This window comes from Schistocerca americana, chromosome 3, assembly GCF_021461395.2.
Source record: "Schistocerca americana isolate TAMUIC-IGC-003095 chromosome 3, iqSchAmer2.1, whole genome shotgun sequence".
Classification (NCBI taxonomy): domain Eukaryota; kingdom Metazoa; phylum Arthropoda; class Insecta; order Orthoptera; family Acrididae; genus Schistocerca; species Schistocerca americana.
Window position 1 is genome coordinate 915,616,043 of NC_060121.1, and position 25,959 is coordinate 915,642,001.

Here is a 25,959-nt window from a genome sequence, read left to right on the forward strand (position 1 = left end):
ATATTCAGTACAGCTGCAGACCACACAATGTCCTCAGAAAAAGGTTGAATCACCTGTGGAGAGTCATGAGTGTCACAGGTTGTCAAGAACTTAGTCCTGCTGTTCACTGTGCTGCAAACTGTCGACCGCGAAATGTGTGTGAACCAACGTCCAAAGGAAACGGATGGTTTCTTTCATGTCCTTTCCTCCGCTGGGTGCTAGAACTGGGTTTTCCAATTAATCCACTGGGTCTGAAAGCGTTCCAGGAAGAGAAGAAGGTGTGGGAAATGAATGAGTAATAGAACGCAAATTAGAGGAGATACGTCGTTGTGGAAGATGAAGCGGAAGTCGTGTAGTTTTAGGATCTGTAGAATTTACGAGAGGCAAAGATCGAGGCCTAAGTTATGGTGGAATAGGAAAGGGATTTATAGGTGCAGACGATGGTAGCAGGGTGTAGATCACAGGTGATGCCTTTTATAGTTGTAGTCAGTTTAGGGCTTTATGTTGGATGATATGGAGGCTCATATTCCACATTAATTTTCTACCGAGGGTTAGCTCTAAATACTTTACTGTGCTAGTAGGAGGAACTGGGTGGTTGGAAAATTGGGTGGCAGTATCTCCAAGTGGTGTGACCGAAGATCGTAGCTTCGTTTTTCTATGGATTTACTCAAAGTTTCCATGTATTGGACAACTCGACCAGCAGAGTCAAGCAACGTTGGAAGAAAGGACGGGAAAGTTGAAGGGCGTGGTGGGTAGCTAGGTAGGTTGTGTAATTAGATGTTGCAAGAGGTGGGTTTACTTGGGCAGGGTGAAGGGGTTACGTTCATAGATTGTAGAATCGTACTTACGTTCAGAATTATTATTAAACAACTGCATGTCTTGGGTGAGTATACGTTGCAAAAATATCACATCTGCCAAAACAAAAATCAAGATTTCTACTTCGTTTCAGTAATCTGACAACGAGAAGTAGACGAGAACTCACTTGTAGGTGTCGTCGGTGTTGGTGAGCAGCACCTCTGGCGGCGAGTACGGCAACCACTCGTTGCGCCTGCGCACCAGCGTGCCAGCACGACGCGTCTCGCCGAAATCGCAGAGCTTGACGCGCGAGAAGTCCGACCGGAAGACCAGCACGTTGTCCAGCTTGACGTCGCGGTGCACCAGCTCGCGCGCGTGCAGGTGGTCCAACGCCGACGCCAGCTGCGGCACGCACACCACCACTTCACTTCCAGAAGCACTACGCACAACGGGAGTTGCACATCTCTGAACTATGGCCAATAACCAGATTACTTCCTGTCGTATCCAATGGTTCCTCAAGCTAAGCCCTTCCAAAATCCAATTATAGGACCAGCCCACTAACCATGCAACAGAGAGCACACAGCAGATTAAAATTACTAACTGGCCAATCATGGAATTTGGATACGTCCATCATCCTCTACACAAACAAAGCTTTGATTCGATCCATCCTCTCCTGTGTAATGGATATACACTCCAGTCACTTTCTATCAGTATTTTCAGATGTTGAATAGAAGGACTCCGTTTCGCTTATTACCCTCTCCTACTCGACACCTTTACCGATTCATCAATTTTCTCTCCCGTCTCATTGAGGCTGAATATCTCCGTACTTCCTACACATTCCGCAAACTTGCCTCCATCAACCCTTTCATGTTGCCCCTAGTAACCAATACAAGCACACTGCCGAGCCAATACCAATACTTCCCACTCCTCTTACACCTCCTTAGCCTCCTTGTCGCCTCCCATTACAGCTTCAACAGACTTAGAACCAACGAAATTTTATCTGACGGCTATGCTATCTGTCATAGCTAACCCACTCTACCTATCCTTTCGCCCATCAGTGTTCCCTTCTCCTTCCCCTGGCTTCCTTTTCATGCCGCCACAGCCGTGGCTAGACATCCATTCTAATCATCCATCTCTAAAATTTAATGCAACCTGCTGCTCACACTCTTACACTACATGCCCCAAATACAACCCCTCCAACACTATTGCCATCCCATTCATAACAACATCACTTATCCCTCCTACTCTTAACTCATCCTCTTCCATTGCAGGTGATAGAACCTAGTATAGAGAAGTTTAGTGGTTCCCCCCTTATCCACCTTCCCACTGAATGGCGTTGAAATATCTGTAAAAAATATAAAAAAAAGACCAATTTTCCAACCACTGAAATCGTCCAAGTGCGGCAGCATGAAGTTAATTAGGAACAATGGTGCAACCCTGCTCCGCACAGTATTAGTCTAGACATTGGAAAGGGGAGGATAATATAGCATTTATGTAGAAGGGCTCTTCAGTCGTCTACTTGAAGAGGATTGAGTGACGCTGGCCAAAATACAGTAACCGTATTCTGAAGGGGCAGGGCTCACATTTTCGTGTTGAAACCTAGTTTCAGAATTTTTGCAGCTTCACCAATTTATTTCAGTTGAACGTACTACCAATTTCCTCAGAGAGACTAAGAATTGTTTCTTGTCTGGTACTTGATAAAAATGAAGTTTGGCTCTGTTTCTAAAGACATTGCCATAGACGAAACTTTTATCCTGAAAATCTCTTCTTCCACTCTTGAATGGAAAAGCTTTCCTCCTTCACGCTCGTTGGTACCCGTCCAACGTAGTTTTTTTTTTTTCAAAATAAAACTGCTCCAGAAAATAAAAAATGGCTCTAAGCACTATCGGACTTAACGGCTGAGGTCATCAGTCCCCTAGACTTAGAACTACTTAAACCTAACTAACCTAAGGACATCACACACATCCGTGCCAGAGGCAGTATTCGAACCTGCGACCGTGGCAGCAGTGCGGCTCCGGACTTCCAAAAAATATTTCATGCATTTTAAGACAGGCAACCAGACTTACATTATCCTTCCCAGAATACTGTCAATAACTGTTTTACAAACTACAGTACAGTAAAATCAAATACTGTAAACCGAATCTGTAGCTTCACTACTACATAGAGTAAACGTTCGATGTGACGATCATCAGCTTCGTTACATAATGTGTAACGACGAACCATGTTTCGTCAGTTTCTCTGTAAAATTCCACTCTCCACTCTGATGGTGTCAAACGCTTAAAGATGCATTCAGTAAGTTCATCTGTTGTTCCTACTGGCGTTTAATACACCAGTGACTTTACAAAACCCCAGACAAGAAAGTTAAGAGTTTCTAGAATGAAATTTTCACTCTACAGCGGAGTGTGCGCTGATATGAAACTTCCTGGCGGATTAAAACTGTGTGCCGGACCGAGACTCAACTCGGGACCTTTGCCTTTCGTGGGCAAGTGCTCTACCGACTGAGCTACCCAAGCACAACTCACGCCCCGTCCTCACAGCTTTAATTCTGCCAGTACCTCGTCTCCTACCTTCCAAACTTCACAGAAGCTCTCCTGCGAGCCTTGCAGAACTAGCGCTCCTGAAAGAACGGATCCGTTCTTCCAGGAGTGCTAGTTAAATCTGGTCCGGCACACAGTTTTAATCCGCCAGTAAGTTTCAAGTTAAGAGTTGTGAGGTCAGGAAACTGGGCATCCCCTTCAAAATACTCTCTGCCTGCAGTTGTCTGTGAGATATGCCCTGGCCCAACGATCAAAGTGCACTGGAGAATCGTCGTTCCGAGACCATAAACTAGTGTACAGTTGCAGGGGAACGTCCTCCAGGAGTTTAGGCAAGGCATTTTCCAGAAAGTTAAAATATTATGCACCGTTCAAACGATCTGGAAAGATGTGTAGTCCAGTAAGGTGGTTTCCGACAATTCCAGCCTAGATTGTCACTGAGAGGTAGCGTGTGGATTTGCAAAAGCCCAGTGGCGGCTGTAGAACTTTATTTCTCAATTTCGGCTATAGGTTCCTCATACCAAGACGTTCAAAATTTCATCCTCTGCAGTCTCCCACATTTTTAAACCGTCATTTTTTACACCTTGTATATGAGATACAGCTGTTACAACTCATCTAATAAACTAGGCTCTGTGTCATCAACAGACACGTAGACTAGACTGAAAATGTTGCTAGCTTTCTGACGAATCCTTCTTCAGATTTACGAGTACCCATATGCACAAATACTTCCGCACCACTACGTTGTTATGATTGATTACATTGTTCCCACACTTTAGCGTGATTATGGTGGTGGGGGACGGGGGGGGGGGAGGGGTGTGTCTGGTAAAGTGGCCCCTCAACACTCCTTCCTCCTCCCCGCCTCCTTTCCCCCTCACCCATATCGCACAATATATTATAACGTCACACCCCAGTGGAGCTGCAATGTGGAAAAAAATATAACCAGCCGAGGCAAGGTAGTTGCGCATTTGTGTTTATGGGTACTCCATAGATCTGAACAACGATTCGTCCAAAAGCTCACAACGTCCTCAGACTTTCGTACGTGCAGGTTGACGACTCGGTGCCTCAACAATTCGCAACTATTAGTGGAGTGTTGCTTTTACTCCTTCCACGCTTTATATACCACCAAGGACATTCCATTACCATAACATTTTAGCACCATCTCATAAATATTTTACGTTTCAAAATAAAATCTGTAAATTAGAGAAGGGACTTAAAATTGGATGTTGTCTCGCTGGCACACTTGGCAGATATTTTCGAAAACATCTTGAGAATAAATTCTTTACTTACATCAAACGATAAGTGATAAAATAATGTACTATTGAAGACATTTGGAGGACACGATTATTCTTATCAACGGAGGCGGAGGCAATCATGTGATTAATGAACTTTAAAGCAGTTTAAACAACTTCCACAATACTATGATCTTTACAACGGAATTCGGAAAAAAAATCCGCGATCAGCTTCTTAGATCTTAGAATTAGCAGTTGCAATGGAGTACATATTTCCAGCGCATAACGTAAAGTAGTACCGCAGACAACTTCAACCATGCCTCACAATGCCACCCGCTTGCAGATAAAAAAATTTCTTTCATGCAATGATTAGTAGGTTAATGCGGGCTCCAATGTCTGAAGATAACAGAATCGACAGAATCCATAAACTAGACACACTCTGATGAACGGCAAACAATAATGGTTATCAGATGAAAATAGTTGACAAAATGTACGAAGAAAAATGACAACCCTAATTAACATCAATAATAGAGAATTACCGTTAGAAAATATTAGAAGAAAAGGTAGTAAAACTCAAGTTGCATTTTTACTATACAGAGTGAAGATAAATAAAATGATAGACTGTAGAGACGGATTCCTGACTGCAAGTGGAGTGAAACATGTGTCAGAAAATGGACGGTGTACGTGCAACGATAACAAATCGTCCAGGAATACAGTACTAAGTTGCATCGCATCCACGTCACAACAGACGTACACAGTGGCCCCCATGGGATGCAATACACGGGTCCACATGTCGCATCCTGGATTGCTGATGACAGAAATTCGATAATTGTGATGGATTAGTGCAAAAACCATCGATAAAATCCTTCCCCTACAGAGGATAATCCGTGCACTCGTTGCAGGTGATAGGGAAACGCATAGTCGTACTTTGGCTTACACCATGTCTGCGGGCCTTGCCTGGAACTCGTACTAGTGTGCGTCTCTAGATCCTGTAGTATCCAGTCTGAAAGGGCCCGTAATCACACAAACGCCCAAAAAGAACTTTAATGTTGTGTGACGTGGTTGATGTCTGTGTGGGTACTTGTGGTACAGCCGTGCTGTCTCTCGACCGTTTCCATCTGTCTGGCCGTATATAAACACTATCTCGGGTTGTTCCCGACGTGAATACCGAACTATCCTGCTGTTTACAGTGCGCTGCGTCAATCACACAGCCTGCAACACACAAGTAACACACGGCACATGGTCAGAGGAACTTTCATTCGTCAGCGCCATCTACCGTGGCAACAATGCATTTCCAGACATGTGTCCATAGCACCTTTTTTCCTTCATTTCCAATCAGGAATCGGTCACTGCAGTTTGTCGGCTTTATTAATGTACACCCTGTATGTACGGCCAATGCCAGACAGATAATCCAAATACGAGTATTATGGAGATCCAATGTGAAAATTTTCTTTATAACTGAGAACCATACAAGAAGTCCAATTTGCAAATGTAAGGCCTATTGTTGCATGCCGACAACTCGAATAGCTGCGTTGTTATGTGATGGGGAGAACGTGTGACAGAGGTACAGGAGATATTTTATCATTTTATATAAATGTATTGTGCCTATCGTGTGCTAATCAGGTTTGTAAATGAGTGTTTCATTTCCATTTTAACACCGTTATGAACTGTACGACAACAGCCGAGTAATTCAGTGTGAATACGTTTTCCATACGCATCACATATACAAGCCATCCTCCGAACGGCGTTTCCTTCATGTTTTGATGTAAACTTCCTTGACCAAAACAATTAACTTCGACATGTGTTAATCTATCGAATCAAAGTGTTTTTATTATAACTTGTTTTCACATGAGTATCTACACACGATTTTCTGCATATTACTGTTATGATTTATATAAAAGTATTTGTACAAAAATTGGTTCAAATGGCTCTGAGCACTATGGGACTTAACATCTATGGTCATCAGTCCCCTAGAACTTAGAACTACTTAAACCTAACTAACCTAAGGACATCACACAACACCCAGTCATCACGAGGCTATTTGTACAAGTCCATCTTATCTTGTGCCCTTCTTTCTGTTATGTTGATCGACTTGAACATAGTACTTTCTCCTAAAAACGGTTTTCAATGAAGTATTTCTCATTAAAGGCAGCTCATCCATTGAGCGCCCTTAAAGTCGAAACACTCAAAAGCAGCTTAACGTGGCAACACGAATTGTTTCAAATAACTGTTCAGAGTATATGACTGTGACAAATGAAGTGTTATATTTGCAGTGATAATTTCTGCCTTGCTGTGGGAAACCTGCGTTTAGCAAGGCAGCCATATATTCATCTCCAGAAATCCTGTTACAAGGCAGCCATAAAATCGTCTTCCACCAATATTCCTCCCCATGAAGTTCTGGAGTCCAGGGCGTTTTAGTGGATAATTCAATCAACTGCACCTTCCATCCAACCTGGAGGACCACTCTCGGCGTGACCAACAAGGAAATCACGCGTTTGACTGGGACCGATACCTTTCAACTCGAGAAACATTTGTAAAGTATTTATCATCACATATAACTGTATTCAGGCACTTGCATATGGATAATTAACACACTGTAAATCTTCCACACTGGATAAGTGCTCGGAGATATATCGGAAATGGTTCCGTTTCCTTGTTTCATTGAAAATATAAATTAACGGTGCAAGTGTTTAATAGTGAGCTTCTGGGTGTTCTGCGAAGCTGTTGTTTCCATTTTAAGCACAATATTTTCACGACCGACCCAGATGTCTTCTTCAGGTGCTGCGAGTTTTGGTGTTATGTGTACTACCTGCTTGGACTCCAACCAGACCCAATGCAGCTGTTTGTTGCGATATAAATGGTTCCCTGTTAATCTCTTTTCCTTCATATAATACTTTTACAAATCTATAAATTTTGTCATTATTGGTCTACCTTCAGCAGTCTATCGCCCAGCTATAAAAAAAATGGTTGAATAGATGAGAGTCATTACGTAATTGGTCCGCAGAGTGGGCCCTCAAAATTAACGACTACGTAATTGGCACCCAGCGTGGAATCCATCAAAGTAACCAGTACAATGTGGATGAGACTGGAAGTAAAAATAAAGCAAACCTGGTACTGTTACACAGACTTTTCGTTTCGTACAGCATCAAGGGGACCACCGGCTATGGGCAGCCATTTTGGCGAAACGTGTTTTCTCCAAACACCATGTTATTTTCACCTGGTATTCCCATAACGGAGCGACCGCAGCTGAAAATATTCGTAATAAATTCTCGAACAATTTCTGTGCCGATTTCATTATTTAACATGTGTTTATAAATGGTAAGAACTTAATTCATCTTTTTAAAATTTGTTTGGAAAACTAAAGACCACTTGAAATAACTTACGTCTTCTTTCACTTCCCCTCTCTTTCTTCTCAGCACTTTCTCACTCATTCCTTATTTTTTCTTTTCTTTCTTCAGTCCATATTCCCCCTGAGTGGTCCTTTTGTTTCCTACTGCAAGCCTTTGAAATTTTTTACTTTTGCTGTGTACTTTCTTTTTTCCTATTTTTTTCTATTTTTTCCTCCATTTTTTCTGTTTCCCTCAGGTCTGGTTTAACTTGTTTGATCCATGTCATTGAAGTTATTGAGTTTCCGCTAAAAAAGTTAAAAATTCCTTTTGTTATTCTGCTCTCATATAGCCATTTTAGTATCCATGGAATACAATTCTCCTCTTCCTCATAGTGTCTAATATTCATTCTATTTTTTCATAAACTTCTTTATTACAGTACTTTTTAATTTCCATTTCCCATAACTATATGTTGGTCTCAAGATTTTTCTGATTATTTTCCTTTCCTTCTTTTCTATTTCACCTATTTCTTTGGCATTATTTTTGTTTTTTCATTCTTTGTTTACAGGTTGGAGTGTAAGCGCCGTAGAAACTACTAACAACCAGCGAATAAGGTTATTTCAAGCAGGTCAGTGCAAGAACACATAGTGACATTCCTTCTATGATGGACTGTGTATGGAGTATGGAGCACCTGAAGGAATTTGTGGACTCTCTTCTTTGTTGTATTGTGGCTGGAGACATTGATGAGTAGATCTCATAGTGCTACCAAGGTGCAGCTGTGTTGACAGCTACGTTTCACCCTCTGTTCCCCAAAAACATATAGAAATATCTCCAGCCTGAACTGTTCCCTGCCGGCCGGTGTGGCCGTGCGGTTCTAGGCGCTTCAGTCTGGAACCGCGTGACCGCTACGGTCGCAGGTTCGAATCTTTCCTCCGGGATGGATGTGTGTGCTGTCCTTAGGTTAGTTAGGTTTAATTAGTTCCAAGTTCTAGGGGACTGATGACCACAGCAGTTAAGTCCCATAGTGCTCAGAGCCATTTGAACAATTTTTTTGAGCTGTTCCCTCTGCCCACTACAGGTCAAACGCCCTCACAAGTCCGTCAGTACTGTCGACGCTTTCTATCATTTGAAAAGAGGCAAAGCAGTGACTCGTCGGATGAGACAACAAAATTACAGTCATCAATTGCCCAGTTTCTTTGTTGTTTGGGGTAATGAAAAAGTGTGTTTCAATGAACCTGACTCAAAATGTCTTTATAAGCAGTTCCATTCACAGTGTTTGTTTGTCATTGACAAGACGTGACATACGTTTACATCGTTTTACGACCACTGCTTCCATGCCGTGTTACACTGCTGCAAATAGTAAATTATTGCTTGTAGAGTCGTCGGCCAGCCAGTACACGTTGAGTAACAAATGAGGCGACGTCAGTCACGGTGAGGTCACGGCTACGTCCAAACACGATAGCTCCTTTCTGCCACTGTGCCATTTCTCCACGTTGACACCCTCCTGCGCTGATTTCATACAACGGACTGACGAAAATACACCCCCCTTCACTGCCGTGACGTACCACCTAGTACGAGTTATAATGCGCTTCAAAGTGATAAGTGTGCTCTTTAAGAGAGTGAATACTACTATATCTGGTGATCTTTCTTACGTGCAACGAGTAACTGGAAACACAAATACTTAGATGACCCGAGCAACAGCAGCAGAGAGAGTGAGGCAGAGAGAGAGATCGGCCGATACGCACACACACACACACACACACACACACACACACAGAGGAAAATTCAGGATGGAATGTAACAATATAATGAAAAGGATAGTTGATACTCACCATATAGCGCAGATGCTGAGTCGCAGAAAGGCACAACAGAAACACTCTCACAGAACTAGCTATCGGCCAACAAAGCCTTTGTCAAAATTAGACAACATACACACACGCACACACTCATTCAAACGCAACTCACACACACGTGACCCACGTCATGTTGTGTGTTGTGAGTTGCTTTTGCCTGAATGTGTGCATTTGTATGTTGTCTAATTTTGACAAAGGCTTTGTTGGCCGAAAGCTAGCTGTGTGACAGGCTTTTTGTTGTGCCTTTCTGCGACTCAGCATTTGCGCTATATGGTGAGTAGCAACTGAAGAGAGAGAGAGGAAGAGAGAGAGAGAGAGAGAGAGAGAGAGAGAGAGGGAGGGAGTAAAATCAAGCTTTACGCTTGATGGAGTACCTCATCCCTCCCACCGCCCTCCACCCCCATCCTCTCTTGAAATATGGAACGGACCTTGCCGAGGTAGGGTGGCTTGCGTGCCTCAACGGTACAAATAGCCGTATCGTGATGCAAACACTACAGAGGAATAGTTGTGGAGAGGTCTGATTAACCTGTGGTTCCAGAAGAAGGGCAGCAGCCCTTTCAATGGTTGCAGGGGCAACAGTCTGGAAAATTGACTGATCAGGCCAACGGGCTTTGCTACGCTGGTACTGCGAACAGTTGAAAGCAAGCAGAAGCTAAAGCCTTTAATTTTTCTCGCGAGCATGCATGTCTACTGTACAGCTCAATGGTAATGGCGTCCTCTTGGGTAAAACATTCTGAAAGTAAAATAATCCACCATTGTGATCTCCTAGGAAAAGCGAACTTTGCATTCTAGAGGACGGAGCGTGGAATGTTGGATCCCTTGATCAGATAAGCAGGTTAGAGGCTTTAAAATGAGGGAATTTGTGAACTTCGATGGCAGGAAGAAAAGGACATCAGGTCAGTTAATGCAGGAGCATGTCTAATAATGAGCAAAAAAAAAAAAAAAAAAAAAAAAAAAGTGAAAGCATTATGATAGCCAAAACATATACCACACCAACATCCACGACAGTAGTACGAGTTTATATGTCAGTCGGTACTTAATGTTAGCTTAATGGATAATTGCATTATTTGCCAAAAGTATGAGGATACAACTGGGTTTCGTTCGCCACAGACACCAGGCCGGGCGTAACGAATACTGCTACCAGAGGTAGCTGGATAGCAATTGGTAGCAGCCAACCGACGGCCATTGTACAAACAGGATCACGTCGGCTGGCGCAATGTATAAGAGGCCGCCGCGAGCTACCATCAGCCGCCTTGAGTACTGTGATTCACGCCTGCGAGTACTCAGCCTCTGTCTCAGTGCTTAGGGCATTACAGAATTGGCTAAGGACCTGCAGTCCTTAATATTCTCTGTTTGGATCTGACTGCATTGTGATTAGTAACTCTTCGAATTAGTTAAACGCTTTTTAACAAATTATTGTCGTGTTTCTCCTTTGCTTACAGTCTTTAGAAACAACGCTTAGGAACAGGATGCAACGGGGCGTGAGTCGTGCTTGGGTAGCTCAGTCGGTAGAGCACTTGCCCGCGAAAGGCAAAGGTCCCGAGTTCGAGTCTTGGTCCCGCACACAGTTTTAATCTGCCAGGACGTTTCACATCAGCGCACACTCCGCTGCAGAGTGAAAATCTCATTCTGGGAACTATTAACATTGTCTGGCAGGTCATACAGCATGAACAGGTAGTGCCCGCAACATCATCATGTTGCGTCCTCTTACTGTGTATTCCTAAGTTCAGTTTAATACCGCATCTGATGATACTTCTGTTAGTAAGCGTTTGATAGTTAACAGCCACAAATAGGTAAAGGTGTAAGCTACTATAAGCATTATCATAGAGAGACACAAACCTAACCCCCACCACAATACTACCAGTTCATGTGCCAACTAACTACCTAGATGATGGAGAGATTGAAAGAATGTATGATGAGATAAAGGAAATTGTTCAGATAGTTTTGGCAGACAATGACTGAAATGAAAGAGGGACTGGAATTCTGTTGTACTTAAGGGATGGGAAGGCAAAGTAGTAGGAGAACCTGGACTAAGGGAAAGGAATGAAAGAGGAAACCGCTTGACAGAATTTAGCACAAGAATAATTTAATCATTGCTCGCACTTAATTTAAGAATCATGAAACAAGCTCGTATACACGGAAGAAACTTGCGGACAGTGGAAGGTTTAAGACTGATTATATAACGGTAAATCAGGTATTTCTAAAGCAGATTTTAAACGGTAAGGCATATCCAGATGCAGATGAAGGCTCTGCCCATAATTTATTGGTTATGGACTGCAGATTAAATCTGAAAAAATTGCGAAAATGTAGGATTTCAGGATTTTAAGGAGATGGGCCTGGATAAATTGAAAGCACCAGAGGGTGTTGAAAGCTTCAAAAGAATCTTGGGCAATGTTGGACGAAAGAAGACGAATGGGTAACTTTGAGAAATGAAGTAGTGAAGGCAGCAGAGGATCGCATAGGTAAAAAGTAAGGAAAAATAGAAATCACTGGATAAAACAGAAGGTTTTAAATTTGATTGGCTTTAGGAGAATATATGAAAATACAGCAGATGAAGCAGGCGAAAGGGAATACAGAAGTCTAAAATATGAGGTTGAAAGAAAATGCAAAATGGCTAAACAGGAATGGCTATAGGACAAATATAAGGCGGTATGAACGTGCATGACTAGGGAAAAACAGATGCCGCCTATAGGAAGATTAAAGAGACCTTTGGAGGAAAGGGAAGCAGCTGTATGCATATCAAGAGCACAGATGGCAAGCCAATATTAAGCAAATAAGGAAAGGAGAATGGTGGAATATGTAGTGGGTGTCTACATTAAGAAGACAATTATAAAGAAAATATTACTCATAGACAAGTTGGATGAGATGAAGATGAGATGGAAGATATGATTTTGCTAGAAGAACTTGGCTTAGGACCATAAGACCTAGATGGACTGAAGCCCATGGAGTAGGCGACATACTCTCAGAATTAGAGAGATCCTTGGGAGGACCAAACATGACAAGACTTCCCTGCCTTGTGTGCGGGATATACGAGACCGGCAATATACCTCCAGACTTCATGAAGAGTCTGAATACTGACACGAATTCTATACAAAAGAATTAAAATCTGGTCGATGCCGATACTGGGGAAGATAAGTTTGGGCTACACAGAATTGAAGGAACACGTGAGGCAATATTGACATCTTCTTATAAGTTGAATACAGGCAAACCTACATTTATAGCGTTTGTAGATTAAAGGAAGCTTTTCGCAATGTTGGCTGGTTTACACTCTCTGAAATTTTGATGAGAGCAGGATTAGAAAGTAAGCTATACAGAAACCAGACAGTTGTCATAACAGGCGAAGTGCATGAAAGAGAAGCAATGTTTGAGATGAGAGTGAATAGGGCTGTATAGCCTACTCATGATGGTCAATTTGTGCGTTGAGCAAGCTGTCTAGGAAACCATGGAGAAATGTGGAAAGGGAATTAAAGTTTAGAAAGAGGAAACAAAAACTTTGATGATGACATTATATTTTTCTCAAGACGGCAAAGAAGTTGGAAGAGAAGTTGCATGGAACAGATCGAGTCTTGAAAGCAGGATATGAGATGAACATCAACAAAAGTAAAACACTGGTAACTGAGTGTAGTCGAATTAAATCAAGTGATGTTGAGGGAATTACGTTAGGAAATGAGAGAGTAATAGTAGTAGACCGATTTTAGTTATTTTGGCAGCAAAATAACTGATGATGGCCGAAACAGAAAGGTTATAGCACGAGAAGCATTTCTGAAAAAGAGATATTTGGTAACATCGATTACAAATGTAAGTAATAGGAAGCCTTTTTTGAAGGTGCTTGCCTGGCATCCGAAAGTGAAACGAGGATGATAACGGTTTAGACAAGACGTGGATAGAAGCTTTTGAAATTTCGTGCTATAGAAGAATGCTGAAGGTTAGATGGATAGATCGAATAGCTAATGAGTACGTACTAAATCAAACCGAGTAGAAAAGCAATTTATGGCAAAATTTAACTAGAAGAATTCGGTTGATAGGACACATCCTGAGACATCAGGGAACGGTAAATTTGGATGGAGTGTTGGGGGTAAAATTGTAGATGGATACCAAGACTTGAAAATATAAAAATGCGGTAAGTGAAACAGGCAAAAAGGAATACAAACGTCTCAAAAACGAGATCGACAGGAAGTGCAAAATGGCTAAACAGGGATGGCTAGAGGACAAATGTAAGGATGTAGAGGCCTATCTCACTAGGGGTAAGATAGATACCGCCTACAGGAAAATTAAAGAGACCTTTGGAGATAAGAGAACGACTTGTATGAATATCAAGAGCTCAGATGGAAACCCAGTTCTAAGCAAAGAAGGGAAAGCAGAAAGGTGGAAGGAGTATATGGAGGGTCTATACAAGGGCGATGTACTTGAGGACAATATTATGGAAATGGAAGAGGATGTAGATGAAGATGAAATGGGAGATACGATACTGCGTGAAGAGTTTGACAGAGCACTGAAAGACCTGAGTCGAAACAAGGCCCCCGGAGTAGACAACATTCCATTGGAACTACTGACGGCCGTGGGAGAGCCAGTCCTGACAAAACTCTACCATCTGGTGAGCAAGATGTATGAAACAGGCGAAATACCCTCAGACTTCAAGAAGAATATAATAATTCCAATCCCAAAGAAAGCAGGTGTTGACAGATGTGAAAATTACCGAACTATCAGCTTAATAAGTCACAGCTGCAAAATACTAACACGAATTCTTTACAGACGAATGGAAAAACTAGTAGAAGCCAACCTCGGGGAAGATCAGTTTGGATTCCGTAGAAACACTGGAACACGTGAGGCAATACTGACCTTACGACTTATGTTAGAAGAAAGATTAAGGAAAGGCAAACCTACGTTTCTAGCATTTGTAGACTTAGAGAAAGCTTTTGACAATGTTGACTGGAATACTCTCTTTCAAATTCTGAAATTGGCAGGGGTAAAATACAGGGAGCGAAAGGCTATTTACAATTTGTACAGAAACCAGATGGCAGTTATAAGAGTCGAGGGACATTAAAGGGAAGCAGTGGTTGGGAAGGGAGTAAGACAGGGTTGTAGCCTCTCCCCGATGTTGTTCAATCTGTATATTGAGCAAGCAGTAAAGGAAACAAAAGAAAAATTCGGGGTAGGTATTAAAATTCATGGAGAAGAAATAAAAACTTTGAGGTTCGCCGATGACATTGTAATTCTGTCAGAGGCAGCAAAGGACTTGGAAGAGCAGTTGAATGGAATGGACAGTGTCTTGAAAGGAGGATATAAGATGAACATCAACAAAAGCAAAACAAGGATAATGGATTGTAGTCTAATTAAGTCGGGTGATGCTGAGGGAATTAGATTAGGAAATGAGGCACTTAAAGTAGTAAAGGAGTTTTGCTATTTGGGGAGCAAAATAACTGATGATGGTCGAAGTAGAGAGGATATAAAATGTAGGCTGGCAATGGCAAGGAAATCATTTCTGAAGAAGAGAAATTTGTTAACATCGAGTATTGATTTAAGTGTCAGGAAGTCATTTCTGAAAGTATTCGTATGGAGTGTAGCCATGTATGGAAGTGAAACATGGACGATAAATAGTTTGGACAAGAAGAGAATAGAAGCTTTCGAAATGTGGTGCTACAGAAGAATGCTGAAGATTAGATGGGTAGATCACATAACTAATGAGGAAGTATTGAATAGGATTGGGGAGAAGAGAAGTTTGTGGCACAACTTGACCAGAAGAAGGGATCGGTTGGTAGGACATGTTCTGAGGCATCAAGGGATCACCAATTTAGTATTGGAGGGCAGCGTGGAGGGTAAAAATCGTAGAGGGAGACCAAGAGATGAATACACTAAGCAGATTCAGAAGGATGTAGGTTGCAATAGGTACTGGGAGATGAAAAAGCTTGCACAGGATAGAGTAGGATGGAGAGCTGCATCAAACCAGTCTCAGGACTGAAGACCACAACAACAACAACCAAGACTTGACTACAGTAAAAAGGCTCCACAAAAGAAGACGAAGTAAATATTCCAGAATTAGAATCTAGAACAGCTGCCAATATGAGTAACGTGGAAGTAAATATCCTCGGAGTAGTGAAGCAATTTAAATCACTTAATAAAAGCAAATCTTCTGGTCCAGGCTGTATACCAATTAGGTTCCTTTCGGAGCATGCTGATGTATTAACTCCATTGTTATATACAACCGTTCACTCGACGAAAATTCCGTACCCAAAGACTGGAAAGTTGCACGGGTCACACCAATACGCAAGAAAGTTAGTAGGAGTAATCCACTAAATTACAGGCCCATATCGTTAACGTCGATGTGCAGCAGGATTTTAGAACGTATATTGTGTTCGAACATTATGAATTATCTCGAAGAAAACGGTCTATTGACCCATGTTGACCCATGTTGACTGTGTGTCAACATGGGTTTAGAAAACATCGTTGCTGTGAAACACAACTAGCTCTTTATTCAGATGAAGTGTTGAGTGCTATTGACAAGGGATTTCAGATCGATTCCGTATTTCTGGATTTCCTGAAGGCTTTTGTCATTGTACCACGCAAGCGGCTCGTGGGGAAATTGCGTGCTTATGGAATATCGACTCAGTTATGACTGGATTTGTGATTTTCTGTCAGAGAGGTCACAGTTCGTAGTAACTGACGGAAAGTCATCGAATAAAACAGAAGTGGTTTCTTGCTTTCCCCAAGGTAGTGTGTAAGTAGGCTGTTTAGGTTCTTATGTTGGTAACGCCACCGCCACGTAGTGCTCCGTATGAAAATAACTGGCTGTGCTGCGTGCAGTCTGTGGCTGGGTGGCATTGTTGGAATTTGCTATTGTAGTGTTGGGCAGTTGGCTGTTAACAGCGCGTAGCGTTGCGCAGTTGGAGGTGAGCCGCCAGCAATGGTGGATGTGAGGACAGAGATGGTGGAATTTTGAGAGCGGACGATCTGGAAGTGTGTCCATCGGAAAGAGTAAATTTGTAATATTGGATATCATGGACTGATATATATATTATGACTTTTGAACACTAGCCGGCCGAAGTGGCCGTGCGGTTAAAGGCGCTGCAGTCTGGAACCGCAGGACCGCTACGGTCGCAGGTTCGAATCCTGCCTCGGGCATGGATGTTTGTGATGTCCTTAGGTTAGTTAGGTTTAACTAGTTCTAAGTTCTAGGGGACTAATGACCTCAGCAGTTGAGTCCCATAGTGCTCAGAGCCATTTTGAACACTATTAAGGTAAATAAATTGTTTGTACTCTATCAAAATCTTTCATTTGCTAACTATGCCTATCAGTAGTTAATGCCTTCAGTGGTTTGAATCTTTTATTTAGCTGACAGTAATGGCGCTCGCTGTATTGCAGTAGTTCGAGTAACGAAGATTTTTGTGAGGTAAGTGATTTGTGAAAGGTATAGTTTAATGCTAGTCAGGGTCATTCTTTTGTAGGGATTATTGAAAGTCAGATTGCGTTGAGCTAAAAAATATTGTGTGTCAGTTTAAGCACAGTCATGTTTAATTTTTCTAAGAGGACGTTTCAAGTGTTATAGACCGTTTGCTGTTCCTTATCTATGTAAACGATTTGGGAGACAATCTGAGCAGCCGTCTTCGGTTGTTTGCAGATGACGCTGTCGTTTATCGACTAATAAAGTCATCAGAAGACCAAAACACACTGCAAAACGATTTAGAAGAAATATCGGAATGGTGCGAAAAGTGGCAGTTGACCCTAAATAACGAAAAGGGTGAGGTCATCCACATGAGTGCTAAAATGAACTCGTTAAATTTCGGTAACACGATAAATGAGTCTAATCTATAAGTCGTAAATTCAACTAAATACCTAGGTATTACAATTACGAACAATTTAAATTGGAAGGACCACTGGACGAGCGGTTCTAGGCGCTTCAGTCTGGAACCGTGCGACCGGGCATGGATGTGTGTGATGTCCTTGGGTTAGTTAGGTTTAAGTAGTTCTAAGTTCTAGGGGACTAATGACCTCAGCTGTTAAGTTCCATAGTACTCAGAGCCATTTGAACCATTTTTGAACACACAGAAAATGTTGTGGGGAAGGTTAACGAAAGACTGCGTTTTATTGGCAGGACACTTAGAAAATGCAACAGACCTACTAAGGAGACTGCCTACACTACGCTTGTCCGTCCTCTTTTAGAATACTACTGCGCGGTGTGCGATCCTTACCAGATAGGACTGATGGGGTACATCGAAAAAGTCCAAAGAAAGGCAGCACGTTTTGTATTTTCGCGAAATATGGGAGAGAGTGTCACAGAAATGATATAGAACTTGGGCTGGAAATCATTAAAAGAAAGGCGTTTTTCGTTGCGACGGAATCTTCTCACGAAATTCCTATCTCAAACTTTCTCCTCCGAATGCGAAAATATATTGTTGACACCGACCTACATAGGGAGGAACGATCACCGCGATAAAATAAGGGAAATCATAGCTTGTACGGAAAGACATATGTGTTCATTCTCTCCGCGAGCTATACGAGATTGGAATAATAGAGAATTGTGAAGGTGGTTCGATGAACCCTCTGCCAGGCACTTAAATGTGATTTGCAGAGTATCCATGCAGATGTAGATGTAGTTAGTGTAGTTGTTGTTGTGGTCTTCAGTCCTGAGACTGGTTTGATGCAGCTCTCCAAGCTACTCTATCCTGTGCAAGCTTCTTCATCTCCCGGTACTTACTGCAACCTACATCCTTCTGAATCTGCTTAGTGTATTCATCTCTTGGTATTACTCTACGATTTTTACCCTCCAAGCTGCCCTCCAATGTTAAATTTGTGATCCTTTGATGCCTCAGAACATGTCCTACCACGGTCCCTTCTTCTTGTCAAGTTGTGCCACAAACTCCTCTTCTCCCCAATTCTATTCAATACCTCCTCATCAGTTATATGATCTACCCATCTAATCTTCAGCACTCTTCTATAGCACCACATTTCGGAAGCTTGTATTCTCTTCTTGTCCAAACTATTTATCGTCCGTGTTTCACTTCCATACATGGCTACACTCCATACAAATACTTTCAGAAACGACTTCCTGACACTTAAATCTATATTCGATGTTAACAAATTTCTCTTCTTCAGAAATGCTTTCCTTGCCATTGCCAGTCTACATTTTATATCCTCTCTACTTCGAGCATCATCATTTTATTTTGTTCCCCAAATAGCAAAACTCCTTTACTACTTTAAGTGTCTCATTTCATAAACTAATTCCCTCAGCATCACCCGACTTAATTCGACTACATTCCATTATCCTCGTTTTGCTTTTGTTGATGTTCATCTTATATCCTCCTTTCAACACACTATCTATTGCGTTCAAAAGCTCTTCCAAGTCCTTTGCTGTCTCTGATAGAATTACAATGTCATCAGCGAACCTCAGAGTTTTTATTTCTTCTCCGTGGATTTTAATACCTACTCCGAATTTTTCTTTTGTTTCCTTTACTGCTTGCTCAATATACAGATTGAATAACGTCGGGGAGAGGCTACAACCCTGTCTCACTCCCTTCCACTGCTTCTCTTTCATGCCCCTCGACTTTTAGAACTGCCATCTGGTTTCTGTACAAATTGTAAATAGCCTTTCGCTCCCTGTATTTTACCCGTGCCACCTTCAGAATTTGAAACAGAGTATTCCAGTCAACATTGTCAAAAGCTTTTTCTAAGTCTACAAATGCTAGAAACGTAGGTTTGCCTGTCCTTAATCTATATTCTAAGATAAGTTGTAAGGTCAGTATTGCCTCACGTGTTCCAACATTTCTACGGAATCCAAACTGATCTTCTCCAAGATCGGCTTCTACTAGTTTTTCGATTCGTCTATAAAGAATTCGCGTTAGTATTTTGCAGCTGTGGCTTATTAAACTGATTGGTCGGTAATTTTCACATCTGTCAACACCTGCTTTCTTTGGGATTGGAATTATTATATTCTTCTTGAAGTCTGAGGGTATTTCGCCTGTCTCATACACCTTGCTCACCAGATGGTAGAGTTTTGTCAGGTCTGGCTCTCCCAAGGCTGTCAGTAGATCCAATGGAATGTTGTCCACTCCCGGGGCCTTGTTTCGACTCAGGTCTTTCAGTGCTCTGTCAAACTCTTCACGCATTATTGTATCTCCCCTTTCGTCTTCATCTACATTCTCTTCCACTTCCAGAATATTGTCCTCAAGTACGTCGCCCTTGTATAGACCCTCTATATACTCCTTCCGCCTTTGTGGTTAGTGTAGTAGTTATTCTGAAATAAAGAGCCTTGCACAGGAGATACTAGCATAGAGAGCCACTACTGAAGACCACAACAACGTCAAAATGGAGTGTGCTTTTATTCGTTAATAAACGGATAGACTAAAGATGTTCATCATAGACTTATAATTTCTGCATCGCACGCGAACGAGGCAAGCACTGCGGACAGTTGTAATAAATTCTGTCCAGCTCTTTCAGTGCTAATGGGGACTCGCGTTCGGAAGCGAAGTATCTATTGATTAACTGGGGAGAGACCCGATTAATAACAAAGCCCCGTGACCTGTTATGAGGAAACGTTGGACGGTGGCAGCCTGACGCCGGCAGTTGTTTTATGGAGGAGTGGGCCGGTAGCACGGGGAGAGTTTAACGGCGCGTGACCACCGGCGCATGCGCTCTGTGGTGACGCAGTGGCGCATAAATCTGTGTAGGGGCACGGGGGTGCTCGTGGCAGCCAACGCGTGTCGCCGTGTTTAGCAGCAGCGACACGGGCACGCGTGACGCGATGCGGAGCTCTCCCTGTGCAGTGTGTGAGTCGTGTGAAGTTAGCACCCCTTTTTCGAGAAATATACATTTTTTTCACAGTTCTTGTTAGATGTGCCATAGTTCTAGAGTTCTTTCCACAAAATTTCAATAGTTCTGCAAAATGTAACGAAGAAAACAACAATACTCGAAAAAATTTTCGTATCGAAAATATTCTCTGACAATTTCCGCAAAATGTAAATAAGTACAAGAGTTCTGAGCACAGTTCTGAACAGAGCTCCAAGAGTTCTTTCGAAAATCCAAGTAACATTTTTTTGTGCAGCTAATAGTTTACGAGATAATTGCAATTTAAGGGGAAAATCTTTTCACTTACTGTGAAGTTGGCACCCTTTTTTTCACAGATGTATTCTTTTTTCAGATTTCTTGATAGATATGGCATAGTTCTAGAGTTCTTTGTACAAAATTTCAATAGTTCTGCAGAATTTAGCGACGAAAACAATATTCGAAAAAATTTTCGTATCGAAAACATTCTTCGTCAATTTTCGCAAATTGTAAATAAGTACAACAGTTCTGAGCACAGTTCTGAACAGAACTCCAAGAGTTCTATCGAAAACCCAAGTAACATTTTTTTGTGCAGCTAATAGTTTACGAGATAATTGTAATTTAAGGAGAAAATCTTTTCACTTACTGTGAAGTTGGCACCCGTTTTTTCACAAATGTATACTTTTTTTCAGAGTTCTTGATAGATATGGCATAGTTCTAGAGTTCTTTGTACAAAATTTCAATAGTTCTGTAGAATTTAGTGACGAAAACAATATTCGAAAAAACTTTCGTATCGAAAACATTCTTCGTCAATTTTCGCAAATTGTAAATAAGTACAACAGTTCTGAGTACAGTTCTGAACAGAACTCCAAGAGTTCTATCGAAAACCCAAGTATCATTTTTTTGTGCAGCTAACAGCTTACGAGATAATTGCAATTTAAGAAGAAAATCTTTTCACTTACTGTGAAGTTGGCACGCTTTTTTTCACAAATGTATATTTCTTTCACAGTTCTTGACAGGTATGCTATAGTTCTAGAGTTCTTTGTGCAAAATTTCAATAGTTCTGCAGAATTTAGCGAAGAAAACAACAATACTCGAAAAAATGTTTCTATCGAAAACATTTTTTGTCAATTTTCCCAAAAATTAAACTTGTACAACAGTGCTGAGGACAGTTCTGAACAGAACCCCAAGAGCTCTATCGAAAATCCTAATAACATTTTTCTATGGCGATAATAGTTTGTGATAAATTGATTTAATGTGGGACACACTTTCTCTACAGAAAATATAAATATATTCGTACAACAGTTCTGATGACAGTTCTGGACACCACGTGAAGAGTTCTATCGAAATTCCTAGTAGAATTTTTTAGTGCAGGTAATAGTTTAAGAGGTAATTGCAATTTAATTAAGAACCCCATAAGAGCTCCTACTGTGAAGCTGGCACCCTTTTTTTCAGAAATATATATTTTTTTCAGAGTTCTTGATAGATAAGTCATAGTTATAGAGTTCCCTGTACAAAATTTCAATAGTTATGCAGAATTTAGCGAAGAAAACAACATTGTATAACAGCTGATTCAGGAACCCTTTCCTTCTAATACAATTCTTACTGTTGCCACAATAAATCACTTGTGCATAGATTCCAACGGTACTGATCATTACAAAAATACAACCATTGACCAACGGCGCACAATTCTTGCAGCGTTGTACAAAGCATTCGGCTTATCCGCTGTGAAAATTCCACGCTTAACGCTATTTTAAAATTTACGGTGGATGGCTCCCGTTTATGTACAATGTCAGCATCTATCGAATTATCTTCATGCAAACGTGATACCTGGATCACACACGTCCCCTTTTTAGGTACGGAGGAAACTAGAGTTCAGTCTTGTGGAAGCCAAAAAAGGAAATGTGGGCATCCCTTCTTTTACTGATAGCAAACTCTAGAGAAATCTACACGCTTGTTTTTCTTCATCATGCCAACAAAAGAAAAATTCTCCCTTCATAGCTCTATTATCATTCCAGTACTAGTAAACCAGTTGTCCGCTTTCACATTTCGACCTGACTGATATATAGGTTTACACAGTCACAGAACAACATCAAAATGTTTATTGCTCAGTTGGTAAATCCTTCTGGTTGCAACACAGCGTATATTTCCAAATTGTACAGGTAAAATACTTAAGAATCCACACTTAAGAATCCATACTCGTTTGTTTTGATTGATACATATTGGCGAAAACTGTACCTTCCACAGAATCCTTCCAGCTTCTTGTCTACTGTAACATTTTCTCCAAGGGTGTAAGATTTGTGGTAGTTGCGTACAAACACAGTAAATATTTCCCGAATAGCTGTTAGCTTGTCTAATTAACTCCTTTCATCACGAATAGCGCAACTGTAAAATCTAAGGCTCTCCAGAATAAATTTGAAACGTTTTATGTTCATTTGCGAGGTGAAATTTTTCAGTGCCATCACCATCAGTTCCACACAGATCTTCCATGCTTTATCTGTTACTTTTGTTAACAACAATTAAAAACAAGAGACTCATGAAGGCTTTCAATTCAATATCATCTATTGATTTTACCCCTCTCTCACGTTGAAATGAGGCTTTGATGCTCTCAAAATTCTGATTGGAGTACAAAACTACAATAGACAAATATCGTTATCTATGAGGTAATTACAGCATCACAAATGCTGCTTTGGCTGCACCTATTGGTACAGGTAAATTTCGAATAATATTATGCTCTTCGAACAATATGCTTTGGATTTCTTCAACACTATCTAGTACTTCCCACTTACAATAATAAAATTTCTATAAAATAACGCAACCACGCGCAGTGTATTGATCTGAAATTTGACGTTCAGACAGCGGACACTGACTATTAAACAGTTCAAACAGAATTTAAGTGCAGTTTACATTCGGGATTAGCTTTGTACTACTTACTTCGGTGATAAACAAATAACTTAATCGCTGAAATGAAATATGAAAGGGCACAGTGGATAAAAACGAGCAATCGGCTCATAGCTCATCAAGAGAGCATTAGCGTCGATACTGAATCATACAACAATGAAAGGCACACATGAAGTGTATACTTTTAGAATCAGGAAGAACCAGATGAATTTTATTACGTAAAACAGTAATTGCTTTGGGCTCTAATGACATCCAGGACCCACTAACAGCTAAAAATATGCCCAGGACCCTCATGGATGACAGTTATGTGGCAACATCACCAGCCGCTAGGATACATAAAAACATGTGCTGTGTATAACGAATAAATTTGAAATTGATGTCGTTAATATTGTTGCAAACATTTGTTCTAGTTAGAAAGGAAGTGTGGAAGTTTGATGAGTTACACTACAGCGAGAGTTAAAAGTCTTTACAATGTATAGAAATGTAAGTATATTTACTGAATATATCGTACAAACGAACTAAGTAGTATGTTTAAATCCTAATTCAATACATGACTGATAGAGGTGTTATAATGTTGAGGGGATACAGTATTAAAGTTAATAAGAAGTTCGAAATTTGTAAATAAGAACCTCGTTTATATGGTCCTCAGTAATCCGGATTTCCGGTTTATCCGGATTCATATTTTGTGTCCCTTGGTATTTTTCTCTTTTTTTCTTATAACACGAAGATGTGTAGTCGGTGAGGTACATAGGCTGCTTATCACTAGGCCGGTAATTTAGTCTAGTACTGAGTGATAAGGAACTCGGAGTGTGTGAATGACATTGTTTCTCAAGTATTGTACATTAATATAACGGTGTATTGATGCCCATCAAGTGAGTTGCATAGTAACCACGCCAACAGCACTCCACCACAGCTCATTGTACCTCTGGTGCGATTCTCGACAGGTGTGACACCATCTGGTTAGTGGCGCGTGTGAATGTATCTGCTCTCTCAGCCATCTGTTTGTTTTGCACTGACGAGCCTTCTCTCCTTGAATCATCTAAGCGTGCACATCCCACGCTTTCACCTACAGGTACTACAGTCAGTCTGAAGAAGGTGTACTGGCATTTGTATAGTGCTGAACATTTAGACTTTTTGTATTTAGTAGAATATACATCCGGGTTTTCGATTTTCGGTTTTCCAAAATAAAAGTGAGAATTTACGATCGTACTCATAGCTGTACTTCCAAGCAGTGCTTTAACTCCTGCGTTCCCAATTTCGTAGAAGTTGTCCTACGAAAATTGCAGAAGAAGCACTCCTGGACGAAAGGATATTGTGACGATATTCTTTCGTCACAGCCTGGGGTTACAGACCCGGTCCGGCACACAGTTTTTATCTGCCAGTAAGTTTCACATCGGCGCACACCCACCGCAGAGTGAACACACAATCTATTTCATAATTTACTGGCACCATAAAAATGTTATGAGGGTTTTTAAAAGAACTCTTTCGATGCTATCCAGGACTGTCAGCAAAAGGGTTGTGCCAATTTATTATAATGTAGACCAAGTGGGTCTCTCGAAAATGCTATTATCTCATTAACTGTTATCCCCACAAAAAATGTTATTACAGTTGTCGGTAGAACTCTTAGGGTCGTATTAAGAAATGCCATCAGATCTTTTGTACGAATTTATTACTTTTACATGACAAAAGTGAGTCCCACATTAATTATCTCATATAATGTCATCGTCACAAATAATGTTATTATAGTTTTTGGTAGAACTCTGTGGGTGATATTCAGAACTGTCATCAGAACTATTCTACGAATTTTGCTGTATTAGATAAAGTGAGTATCAGATTAAAACAATTATTGTATAAACTATTATCGCCACAAAAATGTTCTTATCATTCCGGTGCTATCCAGAACTGCCAACAGAACTGTTATACAAATTTATTTTTTCCAAACTGACAAATAATTTTTTACCATACCAAAATTTTGCCGAGTTAATGTTTTCTTCCCGAAATTCTGTAGAACTATTCGTGTTTTGAGCAGGGAAATCTAGAACTATTGCATATAAATCAAGAACTGTGAAAAAATTTATATTTATCGTAAAAGGGGTTCAAACTTCACGGGAAATGTTCATAAGCATTCCTTAATAAAGGCAGTTACTACGTAAACAATTACCTGCACAGAATATGTTACTAGTATTTTCGATAGAACTCTTACAATGCTATCCAGAGCATACGAACAGACATAATTTTTTTTTAGTAAGAGTGCCCCACAATTAATCAATTACCATACAAACTATTATAACCACAAAAAATGTTATTATGATTATCGATAGAAGTCTTGAGGTGTTAACCAGAACTGTTCATCAAAACTGTTGAACGAATTTACTTTTTCTGTGGAGAAAGTGGGTCTAACATCAAAGCAGTTACCGTATAAACTACCATCGCAACAAAAAGATATTATTAGGATTTTCGATAGAGCTCTTGGTGTTCTGTTCAGAACTGTTGTACGAATTTACTTTTTGCGAAAATTGACAAAGAATGTATTCGATAGGAAAAATTTTTCGAGTATTGTTGTTTTTTTCGCTGAATTCTAAGGACT

At 40.8% G+C, this 25,959-nt stretch overlaps 1 protein-coding gene across 1 annotated transcript in view; it reads right to left on the reverse strand.

Annotated features, from left to right (window-relative positions):
- Nucleotides 1-25,959, reverse strand: part of LOC124605690 (serine/threonine-protein kinase meng-po) — a 373,132-nt gene that overhangs the window by 43,550 nt on the left and 303,623 nt on the right. The window contains exon 5 of the mRNA XM_047137545.1: nt 962-1,176. Within this exon, the coding sequence (XP_046993501.1) occupies nt 962-1,176 (215 nt within the window). The remainder of the gene's footprint in view (nt 1-961; nt 1,177-25,959) is intronic.